At 42.6% G+C, this 21,065-nt stretch overlaps 2 protein-coding genes across 2 annotated transcripts; one reads left to right on the top strand and one right to left on the bottom strand.

Moving 5' to 3' along the window:
* Positions 1 to 836: 836 nt before the first annotated feature.
* EXOSC3 (exosome component 3) lies at positions 837 to 6,491 on the top strand. The gene is made up of 4 exons (XM_049773930.1): positions 837 to 1,172; positions 2,232 to 2,381; positions 4,074 to 4,225; positions 6,149 to 6,491. Exons 1-4 carry the CDS (start codon positions 837 to 839, stop codon positions 6,348 to 6,350), a joined length of 840 nt encoding a protein of 279 aa, XP_049629887.1. The 3' UTR covers positions 6,351 to 6,491.
* Positions 6,492 to 7,818: 1,327 nt separating this feature from the next.
* Positions 7,819 to 19,769, bottom strand: TRMT10B (tRNA methyltransferase 10B). The gene is made up of 8 exons (XM_049773867.1): positions 19,580 to 19,769; positions 18,657 to 18,765; positions 17,402 to 17,526; positions 14,543 to 14,695; positions 13,983 to 14,061; positions 12,803 to 12,870; positions 8,964 to 9,087; positions 7,819 to 8,255 (listed from the first exon to the last, which is right to left on the bottom strand). Exons 1-8 carry the CDS (start codon positions 19,715 to 19,717, stop codon positions 8,149 to 8,151), a joined length of 903 nt encoding a protein of 300 aa, XP_049629824.1. The 5' UTR covers positions 19,718 to 19,769; the 3' UTR covers positions 7,819 to 8,148.
* Positions 19,770 to 21,065: the final 1,296 nt, after the last annotated feature.

The following is a 21,065-nucleotide window of genomic DNA, read 5'->3' as shown; positions in this document are numbered from 1 at the left end:
TATGGAATGTCAGGAACTGCAACCAAATCAATGGAAAGACAAGCTTATTATTAGCTATATTCCCTCTCTGGCTTCATAGCTGTATTCTTATACTATTTTAATATTTTATATGCCTTCTCTATCTTACACAAATATCCCTTTGCCTTTCTCCTTGGTTTTATCTTTTATTTTTGTTTGCTATAGCTTTGACTACAATTTGCACACTTGACTGCAGTGCTTGCCCAAAATCACTCACTAATTTTTGTTTTGTTTTGTTCTGTTTTGGGGCCACACTGCGGCGACGCTCAGGGATTACTTTTCTGTGCTCAGAAATCGCTCCAGGCAAGCTCAGGGGACCATATGGGATGCCAGGAATCGAACCGGTAATGTCTTACAGCAGTGCTATCTCTCTAGCCTCATAAGTGAATGACTTTGGAGGCTGGAGAGATAGCATGGAGATAGGGCTTTTGCCTTGCATGCAGAAGGACGGTGGTTCGAAACCCGGCATCCCATAAGGTCCCCCAAGCCTGCCAGGAGCGACTTTGGAGCGCAGAGCCAGGAGTGACCCCTGAACGCCGCCGGGTGTGGCCCCAAAACCAAAAAAAAAACCAAAACAAAAAAAGAAGTGTCTCATACTCCACAGTGCGACCAGAGGCACTGCAAGTAAAGACTCTAACGACCAATGAACCACAGATGAGAGACTCCAGGACAAGCTCCAGGAAAGAAGACCCACCATCGCCACCGGAAACGGAACTCCGTGCCACCGGAAGCGGAAGTGCCAGGGCGGGCCGGCGATTGGCCGCGGCGGCGGGAGCGGAAGCGGAAGCGTGGAGCCCGCCAGCTCTGGGACGCCGGCGATGGCGGCCTTGGACGGCGTGCCGGTGGTCGCCGAGTCCTCCGCGGTGGGCAGGGCGCGGGCGGCGCGAACGCTGCTGGGCCAGGTGGTGCTCCCGGGCGAGGAGCTGCTGCTCCCGGAGCAGGCGGACGCCGAGGGGCCGGGGGCGGCGGGGGAGCGGCCGCTGCGGCTGACTCCCGGGACGCGCCCCCGAGTGCGCGTCGTGTGCGGGCCGGGCTTGCGGCGCTGCGGAGACCGGCTGCTGGTGACCAAGTGCGGCCGGCTGCGTCACAAGGAGCCCGGCGGCGGCGGCGGCGGCGGCGGCGGCGTGTACTGGGTGGACTCGCAGCAGAAGCGGGTGAGTTGTCAGGCTCGGAGCCTGCAGAACTCTCGGCCGGCGGAGGCAGCCCCGGGAAGCTGATCCTCCGCGTAGGGTTTGCAAGGCGCCGCGTCTCGTCTGCGGGGCCCGAGATCCCCCGGGAAGCGGGTCCGAGACGGGCTAGCTCGAAAGCAGCATGGAAAGCCTGCCACCACCTCCCCGGGCCCCGGGCGAGAACTGCGTCTTTGTCTTGAGGGGCCGGAGAGAGAGAGCACAGCGGTAGGGCGTTTGCCTTGCATGCAGAAGGACGGTGGTTGGAATCCCGGCATCCCATATGGTCCCCAGTATCTGCCAGAGGCGATTTCTGAGCATGGAGCCAGGAGGAGCCCCTGAGCGCTGCCGGGTGTGACCCAAAAAACCAAAACCAAAACCAAACAAAAAATAAGTCTTTGAGGTCAGCGGGCTAGTCCCTTGGGGTCCCAGAGGCTCATGGTGGGGATGTTGCACTGGTGGAGGGGGTTGCCCTGTTCATGACTGAAACCCAACTACAATCATGATTGTCATCATGGTGCTTAAATAAAGATGTATATTAAAAAAAATAAAAAGAACTGGACTAATTTCGTGGATCAAAGTGGCAGGAAGCGGGATTTCTCTCACAGGCACCAACTTGGTGCGTAGGGGAAATGGGTTCTCTAAGTGGAGGAGTCCCTTCGGGCTGCGCGCTTGTGTCAGCAGAACGAACCATGGGTCACTGCAGAGGCAACCGACTCCTTACTGAAGTGGGCATGTGGCCGGGTTTGTTGGAAGAAACGTATCTATAACCATTGGATTTCAAGATGTTTCTTGCTGTTTTGATTTCTTATTAGCTTTTGCAACACACTTTGGCTGTGTTGGGTTGGGGGCGTCTGATTCAGGGGTGCTTCGGAGTCGATGTTGTGCTGGGGATTGAAGCCGGACTCCCATGGGTCGGTCCTTCAATTGTGTTCCAAATCTTAGTTGGGATTGCCAACGCTCTTCCAAGATATCTTGGAAGTAACGGTCATTTATGGGTTTTGTGTGCGTGTGTAAATGTATGTGTGTGTGTTTCCTCCTTTGCAGTATGTCCCAGTGAAAGGAGACCATGTTATTGGCATCGTGACGGCTAAGTCTGGAGACACTTTCAAGGTCGATGTTGGAGGGAGTGAACCAGCCTCTCTCTCTTACTTAGCATTTGAAGGGGCCACAAAAAGAAACAGACCAAATGTACAGGTAACAATAAGATTCCTTTGATTTAAGACGTAATTTAAAAAAAAAAAACCCATTGATGACCTCAGTATTAGAAAGCTGCCTACAACATTGTCCCACAGCATGGCCGGTTTTGCAGTTCTGTAGGATAATCTTCAAGCATCTATGTAATGATTTTAGGTTGAAAGAATTTCTGAAGACAGTTAATATACTCTTACTTTTCATTTTTATATTTTATTTCACATATGTGAGATGTTTTTTGTCTACTGAGTTGGAAGATTATGCCTCTCACTGTTTTTACCTGTGTTTACTGTTTTTACCTCATAGTCCTAACAAAGTTAAGCCATTATTTTAGAGGGGAAGGAGGGAAAAGTGGTATAGGATTTTTTTTTGTCTGCCAAATATTCATTTTAGGACCCTTATCTCAACTTAAGTCACATCATTGTTTTCCAAATAATTTTTCCTTTTCCTTGAAGGGAAGCCACTTGTTCCATCAAGTCTCCCAATTTGGACCTTTCTTCATTTTTGTGTTTTGTCCCTTCTCACTCACCTTACTTGCCTTTAGTTACCTAATTATTTTGCTGCTATTTGATTCATTCCCCACCAAATTAACACCGATCCTCATCTCTTAATTCTGTCCATGTACCTGCACATACTATTCTGTTTGAACTGTTCAGTCTCCTTTTCAGCCCCAGGGACATGACCCAGGCTAAACACCACTATCTACAAACCCTCTAATCTTCTAGCACTTTTCTTTTCTTTTTTTGGTTTTTGGGCCACACCTGGCGGTGCTCAGGGATTACTCCTGGCTGTCTGCTCAAAAATAGCTCCTGGCAGGCACGGGGGACCATATGGGACACCGGGATTCGAACCAACCACCTCTGGTCGGATCGGCTGCTTGCGAGAGGCAAAGCCGCTGTGCTGTGCTATCTCTCCGGGCCCCCTAGCACTTTTCTTATGACTGCTCTAACACCTACCAGACTCAGCCTTGAATGAAATTTATTTATGCATCCATCTCCGTCACCCTCAAGACATATGCTTCCAAAAGGCAGGAATGTCTAGTCAGCAACTTATAGGTGCTTAACAGAACAAATTCACTCTCTAATTCCTTAGTTTTATTGTATTGAAGTTTAGCTCTGAGATTCTTAGGTAAATATTGCATAGAATTTTAATTACCACCACTCAATTTGTGTGTGTGTGTGTGTGTGTGTGTGTGTGTGTATAATTTGCTTGTCAGGAGTTAGTTAGCTCTGGTACCCTTGAGCAGTGATTTCTCTAATGATGCTAATGCTTTACCTGGGTACTATTCAGTTTTACATACTGAATAGTATGGTAGCCACCAGTCAGTCACATTTGGCTATTGAACATTTCAAATATGGCTAATGCAACTGGCAAACTAACTTTATATATATATGATTTGAATTGAATGTCAATTTAACTGTGTGTGGGCAATGGTTGCCATATTGGAGTTTAACTCTAGATAGAGAGTATTCTCTGACTTTGAGATGGCTCCCAGTTTTGGGGTTTTTTGGTGGGTTAAAAGGGGTGAGGAGTACTTGTGTTAATTTTGCCCATTTCAAGACTCAGATCCTGGAATCAAGTCTGTCCCTTAGCCACAAAATTGTGGGTGGCTAGCATTGCTACCTGAGGAAACAATAGCTTTTCCTATAGAATGATTTGCTGAGAGAAAATAAACTTTATTGATTATTATTTTAGGTTGGAGATCTCATCTATGGCCAGTTTGTGGTCGCTAATAAAGATATGGAACCAGAGATGGTCTGTATTGACGGCTGTGGAAGAGCCAATGGGATGGGCGTCATTGGGCAGGATGGTCTACTTTTTAAAGTAACTTTGGGATTAATTAGAAAGTAAGTTCTGATGACTTCCTACTTGTGTCTTCTATAATTTTTTTGCAAAGTTGATTGACTTGGGGAATTGGATTCTTACAAGTTGATAGTACAGTTTAATTTATTTTATGAAGCAGATGGTTCTTAATTGAAAGATATTTAGAAAGAAGTCAGAGGAAAGTGTAAAATCCTATGCGAGTCTGGAGCAGGAGCTACCACAGGAAATAATCCAAACCAGTTGGCAAGGGTGAGACATTTGTCCGGGGACCTTTCTACTTGGAGCAAGAGGAAAAGGCCAGCCAAGACCACAGTATTTATTGGGAAATTAAGACCCAAGGGCAGGGGTTGGGGGGTTTGAAGGTAAAGGGCCTGTCTAGAAACTTCCCACCTAAATGGGTCTTTGACATGTAAAAGAGGAAATCATTATTTAGGGTAAAGATTGGTTGACCCTACAGGAGAGAAAGAGAAGTATTTGTTTAGGAAAGAACATAGGCTTCTCCAGAGTGTAAATGAGGGGGGGAAAAAAAGCAATACTGTAAGAGACAAGCAAGTGAGATATCTTCAAGGGAAAATACAAGCTTGTAGAACAAGCCTATAGCAGTTTTAAACTCATGTATTTAGTCCTACCCTCTAAATTGAATTCATATGTATTTGGTGACGTAGCTTCTTTGTTGGTAAAGTCTGGGCTAGCTTGGAAAATCTGTTAACAGAAGTGATAAACTCAGCCCAATTGTGAAAGCAGGCATTCCCATCTAAGTCACTAAGAGTTTACTACTGTATAAAACTCCCGAAGTTTCTTCAGTAACAGGGCCCAGATGTTGCTTGGCTGATGTGATCTCAAATCACTGTAGCCAACCAGTCACAGAAGTTTATAGTTCTGTTCTGGTAGAAGTAATAGTTTCCAGAGGCTAAATTTTTAGGCACAGTTATGCTCTATTAATGGGCGTTCTTTGAGAGCTGCTAAAGTTCAGAGCTCTTATCAGTCTCTTTGCTGCTCTTTATGCAAATTTGGAGAGTTAAATTGAAGACATAGGAGCATTTTTGGTTTTGCCTTGGAGCCATCCGTTAGTGCTCAGGGGTTACTTAAGCTCAGTGCTCTGAAGACCATGCTGTTTTAGGGATAGAACCTAGGCAAAATATATGCAAGGCATACATTAACAACCACAGAGCTCTCTCCTGTCTAAGAGAAGATTATTAATCAAGTACACTTTTATAGTTTTGGAGTCAACACTCGTGAAATATTAGTTGGTTAAAAAAATATTTTGCTACCATCAGTCAATTTAAAATTAATGGGGGAGGGTTGTTGGAGCCACACCTAGCAATGTTCAAGGCTTATTCCTGTCTCTGCACTCAGGAATTACCCCTTGATGGCTTAGGGGATCAAATGGGGTACCAGAGATTGAACCTGGGTAACCAAATGGGGTGCCAGAGATTTGAATCTGGGTTAGCCACATACAAGGTATGCACTCTTTCTGCTATACTATCTTTCTGACCACTAGAGATCATTTTTAAAAGCTACAGTTCTAAAGTTGAAGGGGCTTGAGCAGCATTGGGAAAAACATATTTTTCATATAAAGCTGATGACAGGGATATGCTATCTTCAGATGGCCCACTGTGGTGACCTGTGATACACCTGTAAGTATAAAGCTTCTTAAAGGAGGTGGCATTGGGATGGGGAAGTTATGGGGGTTAAGGTGCTGCTTTGCATGTTAGCTGGCTCAGGGTCAATCCCCAGACCACATATAGTCCCCTTAGTTCATAGCCAGGATAAGCCTTGAATGCCATTGAGTGTGGGTATTGTGCCCAGTCTCCAACCCCCCCCCCCCCAAGTGACAGCAAATACCTTGTTCCTGGAATGAGGAAGCAAGGACGCTTGAGTGACTGAAGAACTGACCAAGAGTTTTTCTAAAGGACAAACAATTTCATTTTCTTCTTCTTTGCTAGGTTGTTAGCTCCAGACTGTGAAATCATACAGGAAATAGGAAAACTCTATCCACTGGAGATTGTATTTGGAATGAATGGAAGAATATGGGTGAAGGCAAAAACCATTCAGCAGACATTAATTTTGGCAAATATTTTAGAAGCTTGTGAACACATGACAACAGACCAGAGGAAACAGATCTTCTCCAGACTGGCAGAAAGTTGATCTCTGCAACTCTTAGTGGGGCAGCTGAGCCAAGAGACTGGGTTTCCTGGAAATGTTTTAGTTTAGTTTTTGTTTTCAGATTAACCTCTCCATTAGTTTTTAGAAACAAGATGTGAACATACATATTGTCTTCATAGGCTCTTGAATCTTTATCACCCATGTGTGGGTAAAAAAATTACTATAAAATGTATTTTTTTATAATAAAGTTTGCAAGAAGTTATGGTTTATATGGTGTTAAAGTTCTTAGTTTTGCTCTAGAGGGCAGCTTCTGTAATCTGGAAGTGGTAAGTTAATTTCTGATAATGCTTTCATTCTCAACAGCTCTTACAAATATATGTTTTTCAAATTGGGACTTTAGGGTTTATGCTTTACTATGACCAGTTCAAGTAGCATTTAAATATATTGCATAATTGCTGTTAAAAATTCAATAGTTATATAGTATTTCCATATTGCAGGTATTCCATTTTGGGTATGGCTACTTTAATCCAGATAAATCTTGCTAAAAATCTAGAAACTGAAAACGTTATGCTTATGCTGTTTTAAAAAATGGTTAAGGTTTGTGATAAAATTGAAGAAATTCTTGTAAAACTTTATAAGGTGAGAAGCCTTGTGAGATCAAAAGGTCACGGTAGGGTCAGAGACTCCCTGAAAATATGAGAGTTGTATATTGTGAACGGACACAGGAAGTCCCACCTGACGACAAACTTTTTTTTTTTTTTTTGGTTTTTGGGCCACACCCGGTGACGCTCAGGGGTTACTCCTGGCTATGTGCTCAGAAGTCGCTCCTGGCTTGGGGGACCATATGGGATGCCGGGGGATCGAACCGCGGTCCGTCCTAGGCTAGCGAAGGTAGTAAGGCAGGCACCTTACCTTTAGCGCCACCGCCCGGCCCCATGACAAACTCTTAAGATACATTCTGCATGCTAATAATGCCCAAAGACCATCTAAAGGGTTTTTTTGAAGCAATATATTTTTAAATTAACAAAAATACAATTTCTCCTCCCCAATATATTTATCCTGAGGTTTTGTGAAGAGGAAAGGTTTTGGGTTATTTTTTTTAAACAGTATGTTTTCCAATTTTGCTGGCATCTTAGCTATCAATTTTCCAGAGTACCTGAAGAAATTGTATCTAGGCAGGAGCAAAAGGATCATAAGTTAGATACCTAAGAGGTACCTATGTAACATTCTTGCATCACCTGCAATTGTATTTTCCAAGGGAAACTTAATAATATGTTTGCGTTTCAGTTTGCCCTCTGTTAATCATGTGTACAAAGACCTTTAGCAAAATGTTATGTTACCATTAGGAAGAGAAAAGCCCTCCACACCCATATGCCAAACATTGGCACAAAAGGCAGAACCATTGGTAGTAGCCAAGTTTTACTTAGGCTCAAAACAGGATGGTTTGATCTTCAAAGGAACATATTGAATTAGGGAAGATAAGAGGCTGAAGAAAGTCATGGTTTTGTGATATCAAAAATTATATTCTTGATAATTTAATAAGAGTAATAGATTTTTCATAAATAAGTGTACAAAAGATGAATTAGCATCCAGTCATGACATTTTAGGGTTAATCCCTCATTAGGAAAACTTTAACTAGTCAACATCTGGGCACTTCCTGCAGGCTAGGCACTATGGGAGATACAAAAGAGCATAAAATGTGGTCCCTGTTATTTGTAATTTACAGCCTAGTGAAGAGCCATAATAGCAAGTAAAGGCAAAATACACTGCTGCCACCCTCTGCTCTTTGGTCAAGGCTGTTCCAGCACCTTCCTTCCTGCAGCTATGATCTTGGATGTTGTCATTCTGTTGGGTTTTGAAGAACATAGCCTTTTCTGGAGGAGACTCCTTTTTTCAATGCTTCTGGCCAGTTTTGAGTCTCAGAATAAGTGGACAGGATATCAAATACTGTTAAAAGGGTAAACAAAACAAGAACACACAGGGGAAAAAATTAGCAAATGACCATCGGAGATATTTTGGAATATTTTATTCAACCTACACTGCACTATACATGATTCTGGGGAGATAAGCATAGGCCATACCCATAGGCCCTCAGCCCACATTAAGGAAAACAGAACAGTGAATGAACAATGCTGAAATATGGAGGTATGCAGAACTCTAGGAATACAAAGGAAGGACTGACAGCCTGGGAGGAGGGGGTTGGAGCTCTGTCTAAGATGTTTTAAGACACACTGGGTGTTTCTAAGATGCCTCTGAACGGAAATATTTAGGAGAGTAGGAATTCAGTTGACAGTGATAGAGTGTTCTAGGTCAAGGTGACAATTTCAACTATTGTTGACATGTGGGAAGTGGAAAGAAAACAATAATGCTGGGGCCAGAAAAGCAGCTGAAATGGGCTGAAGTGCTGCATCTTTGCATGCTGAAGGCCTGGGCTTAATCCCTACTACCATAGATCCCCTCAGCACCAAGTCAAAAGTTACCACCTAAACACTACTAGATATAGTTTTCCAAACAAAAAAGAGTGCTTTGGAGTAACCAGAACAAAGCACACAGTAAATACATCTTCAGAGATGAGTGACGCAAGGGCCATTTATCCTAAATGATGCAAAGCAGCAGTCTTGGAACTAATATGTTGAGTACGGGCACAAGAGGTACCTTGATTGATTGCCAATATCTCCGAATGATAGTTTTTCTCATTCTGGTTCTTGACCATGTACTCCTGGATTGGCAAGCGAGCTGTTTTGACTGAGTGCTCTTGGGCTTTTTGAAATGTTACTTTCTGTAGACGACAAATATTTTTTCTTACTAACATATAAATATACTCATTGTAATATGCATAGCAAATTATGAGAAACCCCACTTAATCACCACACTAATTCCCACTTTGTAATCATAATTAAGTATTAAAAAGTAGTCAGGGGTCACGGAGATAGCTCATGTGGCATGTACCTCATGTGTGATGCCCTGATTTCCATCCTTAGCTCTGCATGCTCCTTCCCAGGACCCAAAACCTCTAGATGTGGTCCTGGGTGATCTCCCATTATTTAGCCAACAGGTCTGCATCACCAGACTAAGCATTGCCTGGAAATTCTTCCAGACACTCAAGTATGGGGTAAATCATATTTGGGGGGAAAAGCATTCTATGAACACGACAAACTACAGATTATGACAAGCTTTATAGACAATGAAGAGTAGTAAGTTACTTTTAACTAAGAAATAGCTTATGCTGAGGCCTGAGAGAGAGCACCGATGGTAAGGCTTTTGCCTTATACATGGATGACACAGGTTTGATCCCCAGCAGCCCATATAGTCCCTGGAGCCTGTAAGGATTGAACCCTAAGCACAGAGCCAGAAAGTAGACCCTGAGCATCACTGGGTGTGCCCAATAAAACAAAAAAGCTTGTGCAACAATACCTGATTTGGGGGTCATCTGTCAGCTAGCCTTCCCTTCACTACTAATTACAACCAAGAAGGAAATATTGTCATAAGAGATATATTTGTAGTCACAAACATCAAAGCAGTCAGATTAATGAGAATACTTCTAGCCTTAACTCAGTAATATCCAATCTCAGGCATGTAGCATTTTCAGTTTAGAGCCTATTTAGACAACAGCAGATTGTTGATTAGGGTGTCAGCTTTCAATTCAGGTACCCAAGCATCAATAAATACTGTTAAGGTATGAGGCCCAAAATAAAAGGATCCTGACATTTTGAAAAATGAGCCACAAAAATCCAAGAATCCATTTACGATCACAGTATAGAAACTGACACAGTCCTTCAAGATATTCTGAATTATCTTGAAATTTAAATGGAAGGTTAACTCATATTCACTTTCTTGTAAGAAATGCTAGAGAAAAAATTTTTTAACCTATTCAAGATTTCAGGATTAAAGAGAAAGGTTCATGGGACTGGAGCAGTGGTCCTCAAACTATGGCCCGCGGGCCACATATTGTATTTGTATTTGTTTTGTTTCTTCATTGCAAAATAAGATATATGCAGTGTGCATAAGAATTCGTTCATAAGTTTTGTTTTTACTATAGTCAGACCCTCCAATGGTCTGAGGGACAGTGAACTGGCCCCCTGTTTAAAAAGTTTGAGGACCCCTGGACTGGAGCAATAGCACAGGGGATAGCATATTTGACTTGCACAGGGATGACCTGAGTTCTGTCCCCATAATCCAATATGGTCCCCCAAGCACCACCAAGAGTAATTCCTGAGGGAGAGCCGGGAGTAAACCCTGAGCACCATCAGTGTGGCTCAAAACAAAAAAATCTCCATATAAAAAAAAAAAGAAAAAGAGGGGCTGGAGAGATAGCACAGCGGTAAGCTGTTTGCCTTGCATGCCGGTGTGACCCAAAAACCAAAAAAGAAAAAAAAAAGAAAAGAAAGATTCATATTACAGAGAATATATTTGAGTTTGGAAGGGTCTTCAGAGTTAACTAGTCTATGCCAACCAACCACCTAATGCTTGTCAATTATCTATGAGTTCCAGATAGCCATCGACTTTTTAGACTTTGACAGTTCCAATTTTATAGTACCAAATTAATAGGAAACTCTAGGTATCAGGCCACATTTGGTTTTCCCCGAGAGTTCCACTCATTTGTCCTAGTTTTACTCTCCCTGGGCCACACCAAACTAAATGTCCTGTCTGCGAGTAACTGAAGCTATTCCTATACCTGAAAGCAGCAATTGTGCATGTCTGTCTTGTGTGTGTGTATGTGTGTTATACACACATCTTTAGAAAAATATATAATACACTTATGCAAGAAAAACACATAAATGAAAAAAAATCCACAAACACTTGATCACAGAACATGTCAAGAGGGATCCACACCAACAAAATAGTGGTTGCCTCACGAAGGACAGTGGCAGACAAAGGTGACTAACTTCTCACTATTCAATGTACTTTAATCATTATGTCACTAATGTGTTAAGTGTATACAGTACATTAACTAGTATTAAAAACATCTCAAATAATTGGATATCAGAAACATTTTAAAAACCATAATTAGTTTATTAAAAGCCCAATTCAACAAAAACAAGTCCCACTGAGGTTGCAATTATGTGACAAGATTTATGTCAGCAGGGAAGATGGCTTAAGAAGGAACAAATTTGGGCCGGGCGGTGGCGCTAAAGGTAAGGTGCCTGCCTTGCCTTCGCTAGCCTTGGACGGACCGCGGTTCGATCCCCCGGTGTCCCATATGGTCCCCCAAGCCAGGAGCAACTTCTGAGTGCATAGCCAGGAGTAACCCCTGAGCGTTACCGGGTGTGGCCCAAAAACAAAAACAAAAAAAAAAAAAAAAAAGAAGGAACAAATTCATAAAGAATTTGTTAAAGAGTTGTTAAGAATGCTGAGTCATGGGGCTGGAGAGATAGCATAGTGGTAGGGCGTTTGCCTTAGACGCAAAAGGACAGTGGTTCGAATCGCAGCATCCCATATGGTACCCCAAGCCTGTCAGGAGCTATTTCTGAGCGTAAAGCCAGGAGTAAACCCTGAGTGCTGCCGGGTGTGACCCAAAAACCAAAAAAAAAAAAAAAAAAAATAGTGAGGGGCTGGAACCATATTACAGTAGGTAGGTTCTTTGCCTTGCTTGTGGCTGACATGAGTTCAATCCCAAGAATCCCAAATGGTCTCCCAAACCCCACCAGTAGTGATCCCTAAGCACCACTGGGTCTGTCGCCTATGTTCCCCTGGCCCCTCGAAAATGCCAAGTCAGGGTGAGAAGAAAGGAATCTAACCAATGATTTTAGTATTAAGCACTCCCCCCCCCCCCCCCAATTCTAATTCCTGACTGCATTCTATCACTATCTAGAGAGAATGGGTTCCTTTATGTTTTGTTTTTTTTCTGGTAGGGAAGCTGCAGCTGGTAGTTCTCAGGGACCACTCCTGGGGAGTTTGGGGAAACCCTATGAACCAGGTTTTTGAACCAGGTTCAAAAATTGAACCTGGGTTGGCCATTATAAAAGCAAGTGCCCTACACATTGTTCATTCCCTACAGGCCTGAGAATGGGCTCCTTTTGATTCTCACTGAGATTTTAGGCCTTTTGGGTAAGATGAGGGCAACTACATCTAGAAGAAACACCAATTCTTGAAATATGATTGTTGGCCTAAAATGTACACATACTGGGGCCAGAGTGATTGCACATAGCAGACCCAGGTTCTATCCTAGGTACCCTACATGGTCTCCAAACACTGTCAAAAATAACTTCTGGGGCCCGGAGAGATAGCACAGCGGTGTTTGTCTTGCAAGCAGCTGATCCAGGACCTAAGGTGGTTGGTTCGAATCCTGGTGTCCCATATGGTCCCCCGTGCCTGCCAGGAGCTATTTTCTGAGCAGACAGCCAGGAATAACCCCTGAGCACTGCCGGGTGTGACCCAAAAACAAAAAAAACCCAAAAAAACAAAAATAACTTCTGAGTGCAGAACCAGGAAGAAACTTCTGAACATTGCTGGATATGGCCCCAAATCAATCAGTCAATAAAATGTACACTTACTTTCTGAATGCTTTCGTCTACAAGTCCACCAAGGATGTAAACTTTGTTTGGATCAATGTCTTCAAGAGCTAATAAAACAAATTAAGGCCAGTGAGATCAATTCTGTTTTATAATTTCTAAATCCAAAGAAAGCAAAAGGAGAGTCAGAGATAACATAGCAGTCGGGCATTTGCCTTGCACATAGCCAACCCAGGTTCAATCTTTGGCATCAACCAACCATGCCAGGAGTGGTTTCTGAGCATAGAGCCAGGAGTAGACCCTGAGCGCCATCAGGTGTGGCCCAGAACCAAACAAACAAAAAAAAAAAACAAAACAAAAGGAAAGAACTTAATGACAAAAGGATTTAGAGATTTAATGACTAAAAAACAAAATATCAAATTTGCTCACTGAAAAAATATTTTTTATTAGATAAAGTATTGACAAATTTAATCAAGAAAAAATTTAAAAGGCAGTGGATACAGATTAACATCAGTGAAAGAGACAAAATTAAAAGTATATGAGGGTAGGACGTTTGCCTTGCACACGGCTGACCCGGGTTCAATCCCAGCATCTTGAATGGTCCTCCGAACCTGGCAGGAGGGATTCCTGAGTGCAGAACCAGGAGTAACCCCTAAAGTACCACCAGGTGTGGCCCAAAAACCAAAATAAATTTTAATTTTTTTTAAACTTTTTATTTTATTGATTGATTAATTGATTGGTTTGGGGGCCACACCCAGCAGTGTTCAGAGGTTATTCCTGGTTCTGTACTCAATAAATTGTCCCTGGCATGTTGGGGGACCATATGGGAGCCAAGAATCAAACCAGGTCCCTCCCAGGTCAGCTGCATGCAAGGCAAATGCCCTGCCGCTGTGCTATCTCTCCGGTCCCCTGAAAATTAATTAAAAGTAGAGAAGAATGTGAAAAATTAGATGATAATAAGATCAATACAATACCAATTAATCTGAGAATTATGTGAAATGAACAATTTTTTGAGGAAAAGTGTCTAATGTTGAACTAAGAAGGACCAATTGCTGGGAACTACCAGGGGATGCAGGAAGGTCTGTCAGGTGCCATATATCCAACAGCACATGTGCCCAGATAGGGTACTCAGCTTATCTATACTCCTTGGGTGGTGGTATAAATTTGCCCCAAGAAATAAGAAAGCAAAGGATAAAGAATAATGCCCTACTGAAGTACATACCATGTTCGGAGTCAGGAGTCAGGTATACCAGGGTTTCTAGAGGAAAAACACTAAAGCAGTCTTCTTCTGTTATGTCCAGCTGAAAAGGCAGATAAACCCAATGGAATGCGAACTGGGCTGACCTAACCCATACTGTAGCATCTCATGTCACTCAGCATGGCTTCAGGTGCATTTACGGGATACATGGCTCACAGCCTGTTTGCCAAAAGTGTTTGGCTGGGTAGGGCCAATAACAAGGCACAGACATTCAATCCTATATCATGAGATAGAAAATACTAGACTTATAGAAGAGGAAGTGACCACACCAGGGATGACATCCTTGGAAAAAAGACTGGAACAGGGTGGTCTGCATACAAGGCAAATGAAGTACTATTGCTCCAGCCCCCTATATCTGGTATCTGTTGGCCTCCGCATGACCCCCTCCAAAATTCCAAGGATCAAAAATTTTAAATGCTAAGAAATTATGAGAGGCTCTATTTTCAAATTGTGCTAGTAAAAACATAATTTATGCCACAATCTACTACTCAGATTTCAATTCAAATATGCAAATTGAGGCTTACAAGATAATTAGAAAACCCATCATTCATCCTCAGACACTCTTCATACAGGGCACTGTCTGTTGTGAATCCTGTGAGGCAAATCCAAAACGGTCTGTCAACTTTTTTATTTGAACCATATATTCTTCTGATCTGGCCAGCCAGTCTGCTTAATTCCTTCAAAGAAATAAAAAGAAATCAGGGTAGAAACTGCGCTAATTTTTTTTTTTTTATCAAGAAATGGCTACAATCCTTCACTAATGCTTTTCTTTTTTTTTTTAAATATATTTTTATTTAAGTAACATGATTATAGTTGGGTTACAGTCACAAACAGAACACCCCCTTCACCAGTGTAACATTTCCCCTTCCCATAGCCCCCCTCCCCGCTTCCCATCCTCACTAATGCTTTTCTAAAAAACTTTATGAACTAAGATGAGCCCTATTACTCCCAGAGTGATGATATAACATGCATGTGTGAGCAAGTTATACCCTATGGCTCCTTCCTTTCTCCCCAGGAACCTGAGAGACCACACACTCCTAGTGGTACTCAAAGGCTACTCTTGGCTCTGGATTCAGGAGTCACTCCTGGTGGTGCTAAGATGATGAGGTGATAGGGATTGGATTCAAATCTCAAGCATGTAAAGCCTATACTCCAGCCAGGCTCAAAATAAGTTTCTTGGGGCTGGAGAGATAGCATGTAGGAAGGGCATTTGCCTTGCATGCAGAAGGCCTTGCATGCAGAAGGACGGTGGTTCGAATCCCAGCATCCCATATGGTCCCCCGGGCCTGCCAGGAGAGATTTCTGAGCGTAGAGACAGGAGTAACAAACCCCTGAACACTGCCAGGTGTGACCCAAAAACCAAAAAAAAAAAAAGTTTCTTATTTCTCTAGGATAAAATGCCGAAGGCACCTTATAGATGAAAGTTAAATTATTACTATCCCAGAAAGACTAAGTAAGTGGGAAGATGAGAATACTCCTTCCTTCTAGATCTACTATCGTATATCTACGAAATTTCTATTTTATTTCTTTCCTTTTTTTTTTTTTTTTTTTTTTTTTTTTTTTTTTTTTTGGGCCACACTTGACAGTGTTTATGGGATCCTTCTGGCGCTGCACTCAGGAATCACTTCTGATGGGCTCAATATGGCTATCTGGGGTACTGAAATAGAACCTGTAATGGCTTGAAAAGAAGGCAAGCATCCTACTAACTGTACTATCTCTCTGGTAGTACAGAGATAATACAGTGGGTAGGGCACTTGCCTTGCATGCTGCTGACCTAAATTCAATCTCTGGTTCCCTGAGTGTTGTAAGGAATGAACTCTCCCAGAGTATAAAGCCAGAAGTAAGCCCTAAGCACTGAAAGGGGTGTGGTCCATAAAAGAGAAAGAGAGACATTAGCTTACTATATAGAAATTTTTATTCTCCTCAAATTAAAAAAAAAAGTTAGTTTAGCATTATTTGCAGAAAATAGAACTAACTTCAGGAGTTTACAACAGAGTTAGAAGTTTTAACTCCCCTCCTCCCCCCCATTCTGCAGCACCGAGGGATCCACAATCTGTTGATTTGGTTAAGTATAGAAAAAGAAAATGGTGGGTTTGATATAATGATAAGCAGCCTGAACAATAGAAAATTCTTAGTTGACCTTTGCAGGGAACTACAGTCAGAGGTTCTGTGTAAGAAACCCAAATCTTCAAAATTTCTCTGGAAAGCATGACAACACACAGAACACAAAAAACACTGAAAAACATCTGTTTAAGTGAATATGCTATGGCATAACACCTAAAATAAAGGCCCAATATTATGTGACACCTTGTCATATGGTGAAACCAGAGGAACTTGATTAATGTAACTGCAAATCTTTCTCCGAATCCTGCTCCAAAGGATAAGGTTCTATCATGCTAAATATTTAATTCTTCTCAAGGGGACCAAAACTAGTTTAAGCTGTTTATTCCCAAGCAGCAGATTTCAAGTTCCTAGCAACTGAAGAGAATTATTCCAAAAAAGCCAGAGAGGCTTCTACAGAAAGTGTGTGATATCCCGCCTTTCTGATACTATAAGAGCCCACTTCCCTCAGCCCTAGGATGTCCATTGGTTTCTGGAGGCAACATCCATAATTCCCAAAATATGCAGGATCATTCCCCTGAGTGCCGCCAGGAATGAACAAGTATAAGTGACAAATAATCTAGTTATCTAATCTAGTGTTGAGTACAACGAATTCATCTCCAAAATCTCAGGGTAGAAATCCCTCCCTCACCAATATGACAAACAGAACAACATTAAAATGACCACACTGCAACTAGTTCCTAGATCAGATCTTCCACTAGTTCTCTCCTTTTAACGTGCAACTGGACAGATATTCCTCTCCTGGGAAGAAGATCCAAGATTTCATCTCAGGAGAACAGAAAGCAAATGATCCCATCTAGGCTCAGACCCCATTTACAAACCATAGAGGACTGTGGGCTCTGAGGTCTAAATTAATAGTTCATTTACTCTGTGGGAACTGGAGCTAATTTAGTTGGGTTCAAAACTGAAGGCAACGGGGCAGAGTGATGGTGCAGCGGGAGGGCATTTGCCTTGCACTTGACTGACCCAGGACGGACTGCAGTTTGATCCCCTGCTGCCCTATATGGTCCCTCCAGTCAGGAGCGATTTCTGAGTGCAGAGCCAGAAGTAACTTGAGTGCCATGGGTGTGGCCCCCTACCAAAAACAAGCAAAAAAACAAAAACCAAAAAACTCAAAAAACAAAAAACTGAAGGCGAGGTAAAACTCTGCAAAGTATATCAGAAAATGTCTGCTCTCTTCCTTTATCTTACTACACACCTTCTCAGAACTCACTAGGTGTGTGTACTGAGATCAGGAATCCAGAACTCAGTGGACAACTTACTTTCTTTGACATGTGGTGGGTCATACTCAAATCAATGCAGAGTCTTGGTCCTGAATGTTTAGCTTCCAAAAGTCTCTCTTTGGCTAAGGCTCTCAGAAAACGTTTGCTGTGCTGAGGACAGATACCTAGAGCAGAAATATGAGAAAAATAAGCAAAAGGAGTGAAATGGGGAATATCATCATTCAGGAAGAAATCTCTTCAGCCAGATGACTGCCTTTTTTTTTTTTTAAATACACAAAGAGAAAACAAGGACACATATATGGTAGTGGCTCATTAAGTGATCAAAGTACATAGAGTGATGAGGACTGAGCATTCTGTGAGATCTTAAGCACAGTACTTTATTTCTGGGGCCTCTTTCTCTTCACCTACAAAATGGGAACAAATTATCTATACATTTAGCAAACACCTTGAATTTAGTACAAGGCACTGAATAAACATTTAAGGTACTGTTTTTTCTACTTCTGAGCTTATAAGTAAATATGCACTAGACAGTTATAATTGAAAGACAGCCTTTGGGGCCGGGCAGTGGCGCTAAAGGTAAGGTGCCTGCCTTGCCTGCGCTAGCCTTGGACGGACCGCGGTTCGATCCCCCGGTGTCCCATATGGTCCCCCAAGCCAGGAGCAACTTCTGAGCACATAGCCAGGAGTAACCCCTGAGCGTTACCGGGTGTGGCCCAAAAACCAAAAAAAAAAAAAAAAGACAGCCTTAAAGCCTGTTTTCTCTGATCATTTGGTTCCCCAAAAATAAGACAATAGAGTCTACCTCCCAGATGTTTGGGGTTTTTGTTGCTGCTGTTGTTGTTGTTTTTGGGCCACACCGAGTGACGCTCAGCAGTTACTTCTGGCTATGCGCTCAAAAATCGCTTCTGGCTTGGGGGACCATATGGTACGCTGGTGAATTGAACGGAAGTCCGTCCTGGGTCAGCCGCGTACAAGGCAAACGCCTTACCGCTGCACCACTGCTCTGGCCCCACAGATGTTTGTTCTTGACCTAATCAATATTCCTACTCCCCTAAGAACGTGATTGTAAGAAATCAATAAATATGATTGGTGCTGGTGAGCCAGTACAGCTGGTAGGGTGCTTGCCTTGCATATAGCTGATCTGGGTTCGATTCCCAAATCCCAGATGATCCTCCAAGTCTGCCAACAGTGATTCTTGAGTGCAGAGCCAGGAATAAGCCCTGAGCATCACTGAGTGTGGCTCAAAACAAAAAAGAAGTCAATATACTAATCCCAGCACCTGATTTATTGCTACCTGGATTTTCTCCACGATTGGCTTTTCTTCTTTCCTTTTCTTGCTTCCTTTTGCTCTTCTTTGCTGCCACTATCTTTTCCCAGTGTCTCTGTTTTCTCCGAACATTTTTCTTATGTTATCCAGAAAACAAAATTGTTTGAGAACTTCATAAGCACCAAAAAGGAAAATGAACATTACAAATAGTTACTTAATTCATTTTTTCATTTAGATAAAAACTTAAGAGAGAAAAATGATTATTAGCTTTAAAAACAAAAGGAGACTAAACTGTGTTTTAAGAAATCAGAACCCCAGCAAAGAGGTGCCCAGGGCCACTAATTCTTTAGAGACAGTGTTTGAAACACTCCTGAGATACATAAAAAATTCCTTAAGGACCAGAGATAGGATGCGGTAAGGCTCTAGTCTTGCAATTAGCTGACCTCAACTTGATCCCAGCACAACATACAGTTTCCTGAGTACCACTAGGAGTGACCCCTGGGGTACCGATCCCTAAGAATAGATGTGGCTCAGAAATAAAAATACGGGGCCGGGTAGGTGGCGCTGGAGGTAAGGTGTCTGCCTTGCAAGCGCTAGCCAAGGAAGGACCGCGGTTCTATCCCCCGGCGTCCCATATGGTCCCCCCAAGCCAGGGGCGATTTCTGAGCACATAGCCAGGAGTAACCCCTGAGCGTCAAACGGGTGTGGCCCAAAAACCAAAAAAAAAAAAAAAAAAAAAAAAAGAAATAAAAATACAAAACAAGTTCCTCTTGAGCTTTATTTACATTTAACTCTAAGAAAACTGATATTTTTAAGTCTGTGAATAGGAAATGCATACCTTAAAATATACAAAAATTCATTCCTAGCCTTTTGCTATCAATATCTGTCCTGAGGACAGGGGTCTTAGGAACATCCATCACCCTGAAGCCCAGCTAACTCACAGCACTCACCGAGCACCATGGTGCACTGCTTGTGGGCAGGGCCTCTCCCTCCTGCTGGTCACACCCCACATCGATCTGCAGTAGTTTGAAGCTTTCCAAGACACTCTCTTCCTCTGAGTCCCATTGGAGGTCTTCTGGCTCCTGCATGGGTAACTGTTTTACAGGTAAGGTTTTTCAGTTCCCAGTTCATGTGCTTAGTCCTTTTTATACCTAGACTAGAAAAAAGGCACAATTATGTGAGGCAAGGCAGTATTTCACTTCCAGAGGTACTTCCCTAGGTCCAAATGGCAAATGCTATTGTTATCTTACTGGAAAAGTGTATAAAAGATAAACACAGATGTAATGAACCAAGAAAAGTCAGAACAAAAAGTGAGTCAGCGGGGGCCGGAGAAATAGCATGGAGGTAAGACGTTTGCCTCTCATGCAGAAGGTCAGTGGTTCAAATCCTGGCATCCCATATGGTCCCCTGAGCCTGCCAGGAGTCAGGAATAACCCATGAGCACTGCCAGGTGTGACCCAAAAGCCAAAAAAAAAAAGTGAGTCAGCATAGAAACATTTCAAGAGATAAGACAAATCTCCTAAGATGAAACATACAAACCCGTCACCTCGAAGCAACTAATGACTATTCATTGCTGCAGTAACACAGGTAACTTGGTCCTTTATTGTGTTATTTGAATTCCAGGGGTGAGTTGAGGGTGGAACAAAGATGGCAAAAGGCAACTCCCGTTAAGTTCTATTTTACTTTTGAGGTACTAGGGCTCAAACATAGGGCACATGCATGCAAGGCATGCATTTGCCATGAGTCACATTCTGTTGCAGAGTTTATGTTCAAAACTATTCCTTTAGCATCTATTTATTGAACACCTACCACAGGCCCTCGGAGCATGAGCTAGCCAAAAATATGATACAGTGGAGCACCATACCAACCAAGAATTCTTCCATTTTGCTGATAATTATCAGATTAAATTTAATTTGAGGGGGCAAATTAAAATCCCTTGATGATGCTCAGGGATCACTGCTAGCAGAACTCAGCAGCCCATATGAGATGCTGGGGATCAAACCTGGGACAGCTGCACACAAGGCAAGTGCCTTACCTATTGTACTATTTCTCTGACCCCCAAATTTTATTTTTTTTCAATGAGGCAATCCCTCCTCATCTGAGCTGCAATAGAAACCTAGTTACCTGAGACTGTTTAAAATCACTCAAAAATATGAACACCAGAAAAGGGCAGAAAATTTCTCTTATGCATACTTTTTTTTTTTTGGATTTTGGGTCACACCTGGCGGCACTCAGGGGGTTACTCCTGGCTCTGTGCTCAGAAATTGCCCCGGAAGACTCGGGGGAACATATGGGATGCTGGGACTCGAACCACCCACCCTTAGTCCTAGACCGGCTGCGTGCAAGGCAAACGTCCTACTGCTGTGCTATCTCTCTGCCCTCTCTTATGCATACTTTTTTTTTATGCATACTTAGTGTACGCTGTCACTTCAAAGT

The sequence above is a fragment of the Suncus etruscus genome, chromosome 1 (assembly GCF_024139225.1).
Source record: "Suncus etruscus isolate mSunEtr1 chromosome 1, mSunEtr1.pri.cur, whole genome shotgun sequence".
In the NCBI taxonomy this organism is placed as follows: domain Eukaryota; kingdom Metazoa; phylum Chordata; class Mammalia; order Eulipotyphla; family Soricidae; genus Suncus; species Suncus etruscus.
Note: the sequence above shows the minus strand (reverse complement) of the source record. Positions and strands in the feature narration are given on the sequence as shown.